General features: G+C 41.4%; 1 protein-coding gene across 1 annotated transcript; it reads right to left on the reverse strand.

The window, feature by feature from the left end:
* Positions 1–20: 20 nt before the first annotated feature.
* Positions 21–7,791, reverse strand: LOC108496551 (acyl-coenzyme A synthetase ACSM5, mitochondrial-like). Its single transcript, XM_017813337.1, has 11 exons — positions 7,587–7,791; positions 6,594–6,737; positions 5,656–5,812; positions 5,022–5,101; positions 3,966–4,089; positions 3,672–3,752; positions 3,434–3,535; positions 2,441–2,568; positions 2,232–2,331; positions 1,489–1,608; positions 21–866 (listed from the first exon to the last, which is right to left on the reverse strand). Exons 2-11 carry the CDS (start codon positions 6,734–6,736, stop codon positions 780–782), a joined length of 1,122 nt encoding a protein of 373 aa, XP_017668826.1. The 5' UTR covers position 6,737; positions 7,587–7,791; the 3' UTR covers positions 21–779.
* Between the last annotated feature and the right edge of the window lie 192 nt (positions 7,792–7,983).

The raw sequence follows: 7,983 nt of genomic DNA on the forward strand, positions 1-7,983 counted from the left end.
TCACAACATATTTCCCAAAAGAGACGCTCACCTGGAGATGCAACACCCGGACTGTCTGTCAAAAAGGATGTGAAGTGAAACCCTTCCTACTTTATCTTTTGCTTCTTCTGAAGTAATGAGAACAGACGTAAAACAAAACAGACTAAGCAGCAAAAGTGTTTCCATGAAGTAACCTTTTTCTTGTAATCATTGACACCCTTGTTAATTGTGCATAATTTGCACCTTAACCTGAAGCACTTTGGGTCTTCTTTTTTCCCCTGCCTTAACCACTTAAGTAGATCTCAAATTCATCAAGATGAAGAGAAGCATTAAAATAAAACAGCTTTCCACTCTGAAAGAATTTGAGAATGTTACAGTAGTAGTTCTTGAATGTCAATTCATTGTTGATACTCACCTCAAGACAAACATTATTTTTATTTTCAATTTCCTATTTACTTGTTATCAAAATCATGTAGTTACACCTATTTTTTTAAGGAAGCTTTTTATATAAATTCCAGTACAAACATTAAACCTTTGTATGCTCCTAGGTGTGTCCTTTCTCTCTCCCATTCCACAGTCTTATTACTTGCAGCTTCTGCCTTCTGCAAATCTGTAGGTCAATGGAAAAAGTGGTTCCAACATCACACATCCTCAAGCCATATGGGTGTTTTCTCCTTTTTCTTCCATAGCTTGTTTTCCTTGTGCTCTGGGTCATGACCATATGCTCAGTGTCACACGGTATGACCAGCACAGATGATGGAGATTTTCTCTCCCTGGTTTCCAGATCACTCTCACCCTTGTCATTCTCTTGCCCACTCTTTGTTCTTTAGAACCTTTCTCTGGATTTTCCCAGTAGGTGTCTTTGGCAGATCTTGAACAAACTCCACCTGAAAGGCAAAAATGCTCACTCGTAGCCAAATACTTTCTAGTTAATTTCCCAGGCACAAAAAAAGAAACACATTTGTTATGACTGGGGATAAAAAGATGGGAGGCTGCCCAGTGTGGTCTGGGACAGTGAAATTCCTTATTACACACTGCAGTTGACTTGTAGGGACAAGTACCACAGTCCCGAAGAGATGAATGCTTCAGCAGTCAGGACATGGACCTACTGGTGTCTTTCTTGGGGTAAAGAGGTGAATTCCACCCCCACTGATGCCAGCAGGAATTTCCCCTTTTCTTTGGCTGAGAGTCTGAACAGAGGTCAGGGGAGGAATGGGTAAGTTCAGTGTCTTGCCCTTTTGAGCTGGTGGGAAAACCCCAGTATTCCATGAAAGGAAAACTGGACCCTGATGAAGTAAAACCACACGAGCACTGCCTCCCTTTGGGTTCTTTTGAGCACACATAGTGAACCCAAAGCTACAGCTGCAACACACCCTGTCATCTACTCTGATTTTATTTAGCTTGTGTTGGAGTATTTGTCAGAGTGCAGCTGAAAAGGAGCTGAGGCAGGACAAAAAATGCTCAGTTTCTGGTACAATTAGAAGACCTGTCTTTTGGGACTATATTTACCTTCCTTGGATACTTGTAAGGTGCAGTCACTTTCTTGACATGCTGTTGAAGCTCCTGAGTTAATTTTTCTGGATCATGTGATGCAAAAGCAGGAGTTAAAACAATGAAGGCTTTGACTACCTGTGTCAGAAAAATTAAGGGATTCCATTAACTTTCAGAGGTGGGAATAAAGAGATACATTTCTTGTGAAAAGTGAGTGTCTAAATTCAGAATGCAAAAATTCAAGCTTTTTCTTTAACTTCCCTTTTATTATCTCTTTATGACAGAATGGTGTGTTATGAAGGCTGTATTCTGCAGCAGAGGATTTTTTCCCCACTTTCTTTTCCCTTAATTTTATATCCTGTTAAAGCTGAAGATCTCATCCCGGTTGCTCAAAGAAAAAATATAGCTCAAAGGTGAAAAATATAAAACAAAAATTGTACACTCCAGATACCATGGATTCAATGTGCTTAGTGACAAAAAGAGGAATAATACAAATTCCATTACTTAGGCAAAAAGATGCCACAATAAGTCTGAAAAGTCAAGTCTTTTTTCCCACCCCAAACCCTGCAAACAAGGAAATAACTCTGAAATTCCACGATTGGCCAAGATATGGATTTAAAAAATGGGGTTTAGCCCATTTCACTTGAAAAATCTGCAATATACTGAATTCCAAGGAAGCCTAGGACATATAGGAAACTTGATGCTTACAATAAAGGGCATTTCTTTCCACATCTTTGTTTTTTATTATTATTTCTTTTTACCTCCCCTCGATCTGGATCAGGACTGCTGACAACAGCTGACTCTGCCACTGCTGGGTGTTGGATTAATGCACTTTCCACTTCAAAGGGGCCAATACGATACCTGGGAGAGAGGGAAGATGTGTCAGCTGCAGCAAGATGGGCCAGTCCACTGGTCTTTTCAAATTGCATTTTAACAGGCAAATGATCAAATCTAAAAGCAACTGACTTACCCAGCAGAATTAATGATATCGTCATCTCTTCCAACAAACCAGACATATCCCTCTTCATCCATAATCCCTCTGTCCCCAGTGACATAAAAATTTCCACGCACAGAGGCAGCAGTTTTCTCTGGATTATCCTGACAACAGTCAAAAAATATATCTGATTGTCAGTGAAACATAACACATCGACTTTGCAGTGGTGCTAAAAACGAACCAGAAAATTGTTCTCAAAATGAGTTTGTTCAATACTATTGTGTGTCTTCAACTGAAAGAAACAGAGCCATGTCAAATAGCAGTTTGGTGGTAGAAATATGTGAGAGGGGGGAAAGAGCACTTGTGTATATAAGATTAGAGCTTTAGAGAGAAAAGGCTGTGCTATAGCAAAATTCCCATCCATCACAGCAAATGACTAAAATGTGTGGCCCCTGTCTTCAGGGAAATGATTTTTCATTGCAGGGGGTTGCCACAATGACCTCCTGTCTATGGAAACTTTTTACCTTTAACTGTCAAGACCAAAATTCAAATGAGGTGACCTTCAGAAAAAAATTTCATTCTCTACATTGACCTGTAGATTACACAGGAAAAACATGTCGACAACAGACATAGTTAAAACCTGAAGTAACGATATCGAACGTAAAGAAATTTTTTATCACACAGCGAGCAATTACGTTAGACAAGTGGTTGTTTGAGGATGCTACAAATATCCAAGTATTATTTGGATTCACAAGAGGATTAAACACAAAGAAAGGTCCTCCAAAGCTTATTCAATATGATACTTCAAACGCAGTGGACAATAGGTTTGCCTGATTCTACTCTTTTCTTAAGAATATACTGCACCTCAGCACCACCACACAACCAATCAGGCTCAAAGTCCTCAAGTAACCTAGTGAGACCTTCTGAAGATCCTGGATGAAGTCCTGCTCCTGGCATAAATGAACAGAACTTTGCTCTGGGTCTCCCCTGAGTTTCTCAGCAGGCACAGACACAGCAGCTCAGGCTCACCAGGTACTCAGAGAACAGACAGAAGGGCCGTGTGGGCTGGATTCGGACAGCAATGCTGCCCTCTTCTCCTGCAGGCAAAACAGCCCCATGGTCATCTATGATCTGCAGAAAGGACACATCATTATTCCTTTGGTTAGCTCAGAGGAATGAATCTCTGTTCCAGCAGAGTGCAGGACAGAGAAGGGACACAGACAGCATTCCTTCCTCATCTACCCCCAACTGCAACATATCGACGTACCTGCACATCATAAGGGGGAACAGCTTTTCCCAAAGAGCCAGGTTTAATTTTCGTTCCTTTCATGTTGGCACAGATTGTCACCTGCGTAATAGATTTTTATTATTCTTTAAATTTTTTGCAACACCCTGTAAATTTTATTATTGTTTGCATTAGGCAGGACACGTCTTTGTGACTTTGTTGTGACAATGATCAAAGTACTGTGGTTCTTGAGAACATCAGTCTGGGATGTGAGCTGGGATGAAGTAAAGATGATGAAGGGATCTACTACAGTAATTTCATTTATTGCAAACGTACTGTTTCGGTCTGGCCATAACCTTCATGGATATCCAGCCCTGTCTGGATTTTCCACTTCGCCATCACTTCAGGATTGAGCGCTTCCCCTCCAGATAGACAGTGCTTCAGACTTGTGAACTTGTAGCTTGAGAGGAATAGCAAATGAAATAATTTTCTTAGCTCCTAAGAAGAGCAGTGTGTGGCCTTAACTGAACAGCCTCCCTTGGCTTTCCAAGTAAGTTCATCTAGAATTTCACAAGTTCCTTGGAAATGACAATAATCATCCTGTTACACAGACCTCGACTGGACTCCTAGATTGCTTGTGTTACCACTGAAGATAAAATGGTTCAACTCTGTGTCACTACAAGTAGGTTTTTCTGCTGGCACATGAGTGAGCAAATATGTTTTTTTTGGAAGGGCTGCATGAAAGGAGAAATCTAAACAAGTGCATCAGATATTTGCAGGAAGCTGAGTTATGTACCAACATCCAAGATCAAATAAAACACTGAGAATTTTATAGAGCAAAAGTAAGCCTGAGCTCTCTGCTAAACCTGAGTTGATTTTTGTCAAGATGAAAGACCTTTGTGAGAAGAGTAAGTACCTTACTGAGGATGTGAAAACTCCTTACAAACCACTTCTCACAACCTGAGTGTTTTACAGTGTAACAAACTGGTGCAAACAGCTGCCAAATAACTCTCAGCACGTGAAACTCCTCTTACAGCTCATTTCATTCTCAAGCATACGAGAACAACTTCACTGTACTTCAGTAATTCCCCGATCCAATGCTGCCTGAAACTTGACATAAACTTAAATTATGAACAATAAGTTCAGAGGAAGGGACAACTTAAAATAATCTCACTTATTTTCTCTGTGTTGTCTTTTCAAAGCCTGAGTGACCTATGGTGTGACTAGTTATTCTCATGTTTCAGAACACAGCTCTCTTTCCTGAGAGCCCTCTTCCTAATTAGATTTCCTTTAACTGAAAAAAAAATAAATTAGAAATAAGGAACTTGAGGAACTAAGCAGCCAGAGCTGTCACAGGATTATATCCCAGCCTCCCTCCTACCCCTGCAGTACCTGCTCAGATCGTGTTGGACCAGCATGCGGTAGGCAGTGGGAGCAGTGCAGAAGGTAGTGATGGGGTATCTTGAGAGAGTCTAGAAAAAGAGAAAGTTATTTTGTAGAAAGAAAAGGTAATGGTGGGTCAGACCTTGTAAAGGTGCAGGTGAGCAACCCAAGAGGCCAATGTTGAGGAGAATTGGTCAGCTGACTGGTTTTGCAAAGTGCCTGAGAGGAGGAATAGGCACTCTGGGAAGTAATTGAAAATTCAGGATAACAGTGCCCTAGTTTTGTTCTATGCCATATTCTGATAACTGGCCCTCACATTGGGCCCAAAGCAGCTGGAAGCCCATACCTGAAGTGAGCTTTAGGTTCAATATGGGACAAGGTAGCAGTGATCCCATGATTTTTGTATCCTGCATCTTTCACCAGTTCTCCTCCACACTGAAGCTGTGTCACATGGCTTAACCAGGAGTGAAAATACTTGTTCCTCTAGCTTATTGGGCACCAAAGGCAGGGAAGATTGCTTGGAATGTGGGGAGTACTATCCCTGCTGCTACAGAGCAATGGCACCCATGCACTGGAGACCAGCTTGTTTGCTTCAGTTTTGTGAAAGGGAAATAAACCTCCCAGTATAAAACGTTATGCTTACCTCTGCAATAACTGCTGGCTTAAACTGTGGCATGTGGTGTACAAAGACACAAGATCCACAGATCCATGGTGCAAAAAGACTGCCCCAAGCTGCTTTTACCCATCCAGTATCAGAGGTATTCCACATTATATCTGAAGGAGTCAAGTTCATCCAATGCCTGGTGATAAAACAGAGATGAAAAAGTTGCTACATAGGGTGCAAGAAACTCAGACACAGGATACTGCAGAATTCAAGGAAAAGGCAGGAGGCTTCCACTACAAGATTTGGTATCAGCAAGTGGGGCTCTGTAAAAAGTTTGTAAGAGTCAAACGGTCTTAAACATTTTCTTTTTTCCCATCATTCCCTTCTGTTTAACATTCCCAGCATTTGCTTTTCTCCTGAGCAGTGCAAAACACCCTTGGCTTGAGTTGCAGAATCTGGATCTAGATCAAAATACAAATTATTTCTATGGGCTCTCTATCACCAACTTCGAACCCAGAATGCCTTGGGAAAGGGCATCCTTTGATTTTCATGAAAATTCTCACTCTTTAAGAAGCATATTTAAAAGACATTCAGTGAAAGCAAAACAGCACCAAGCCACAGATTCAACCTGAACTGTAACTTTTAAGGTATAATGCTATAGCCAAGGTTGCTTTGGTTTCTCAAGGAAGGTTGACCCAGTACTAGAGCACATGACTTTCTCTGGTTTTGCCACAGGGACACTCCTTATTGCTCCTCTGCAGTCTGAGAGACAGAACACTGCACACGATGACCTCAACTGAGTCTTCCAGAAGCTTTTATTAATGAGGGTTTTACCATGAGAGGGGAAAAGATGAGGAAGAGGCAAGATCCTACAGTCATTGAAGGCCTACATTTACTGGAGTTTTACAGTCATGTTTCCAATGTAATGGGGATCATGTCACTTAATGAGGACACTGGGAGCAACTCCAAGGTAATACCTGCCACTGGTTGCAAATCCGATGCCATAACTGCTGTGGGACTGCACCACCATTTTTGGAAAGCCTGTAGTTCCACTTGTAAAATAGATCAGCATTGGGTCTTGACTTCTTGTCTTGACACATTTATGGTCAGCAGATGCCATCCTTCACAAGAAAAAGTATAACATAGTCACTATATGCATTTTTCCACCAAGGAATCTGTATTTCTAAGGTTTAGGAGTCAAACAGGAAAACAGCCCCAAACTCTACGATCTCACTAAATAAATAGTTGCAATAGATACCACAGGTAGGAATCAGAGAACACATTTTGCTCATAACAAGTTTGCTCTATATGCCATAACATTTAAGACATGAGCACCTGCAGTGTATTCTGGTGACTTTATCTGCAGCTGTTTTGCAAGGGCACACAAGGTACTTGCTGTGGAACACCAGGCAGATGCAAAATCAGCCTCTGCCTCAAGACATACTGACTCCCAGCCTGAAATCAACAGCAGCCATATGGAGGTTGTCATGCCAAGTAAGGTGGTCTTATTACTAACAGTATGCCATTTATGTTCAAGAGAGTGATGAACAATTCAGGTTCTCTGGACTACCAAGACAGTATAGGGAAGAAATAATTGAGCACCAAGAGCTGGCAGTGGGTATTTTAGAATTGAATCAAGAGGCATTAGAACAGGCTCTAGGAAAACAAGCACAAAACAACTGATTAGTACAGTGTGTGCTTGTCTTGTGATCACAGTAGAAGCAGAGAGCTTCTAAAAACTGGCAGGGTGCTGAGTGAGGGGACGCTGAAAGACCTGAATTTAGGTCCCAAAAACTATTGGATGAATCTGTACCTAATGCAGCGTAATCACACTGAAGTGATCTGACAAAAGGAGGAAAAAATGTAACTTATTTGTGTTATGGAAATGAACCCCAAAACTCAGCAATGTACCTGACTGGTACAGCCTCCTTCCCCTCTCAGGCATGAAGGTCAAACAACTGGATACTCACGCAACGAGTTCTTTGAGGTTCAGCCACCCAGCCCTGCTCCCTTTGCCTACAATTAGTTTACTTTTCAGAAACTGGCTGTCAGGCACAACAGATTCCACTGCAGGTGCCACTGTGTCACTGGTAATGATGCACTTGGCCTTTGAAGCCTGGAGTCGGTATAAGATGTCTTTGGCTGTCAGTTGGGATGTTCCTGGAATAAGGACAACTCCTGGAAAATAGCAACAAGCAGTTGAGAAAACTCAGCATTTCTCCAAAACACTCAGTCTCGTCCATGTTGGTGCTGAATTGTTCCATCATGGATGATGAGCAGTTTCAAAATGCAATGGGTCAAATCCTTCCTAAGCATTTGTAAAACTGCAACAGCAGAGGAAAAAAAAAAAGATTACATTGAATTATT

The sequence above is a fragment of the Lepidothrix coronata genome, unplaced genomic scaffold (genome assembly GCF_001604755.1).
Source record: "Lepidothrix coronata isolate B3197 unplaced genomic scaffold, Lepidothrix_coronata-1.0 Scaffold41, whole genome shotgun sequence".
Taxonomy (NCBI): Eukaryota; Metazoa; Chordata; class Aves; order Passeriformes; family Pipridae; genus Lepidothrix; species Lepidothrix coronata.

Bases quoted from the DNA above. Each gene is read 5' to 3' on its own strand.
- LOC108496551 (XM_017813337.1), bottom strand. From the start codon at position 6,736: ATGGCATCTGCTGACCATAAATGTGTCAAGACAAGAAGTCAAGACCCA. The intron at 5,813-6,593 runs GTATTACCTTGG...TTTTATCACCAG, and splicing joins GGATTTGCAACCAGTGGCAG to GCATTGGATGAACTTGACTC. The intron at 3,536-3,671 runs GTACGTCGATAT...TCCTTTCTGCAG, and splicing joins TTCCCCCTTATGATGTGCAG to ATCATAGATGACCATGGGGC.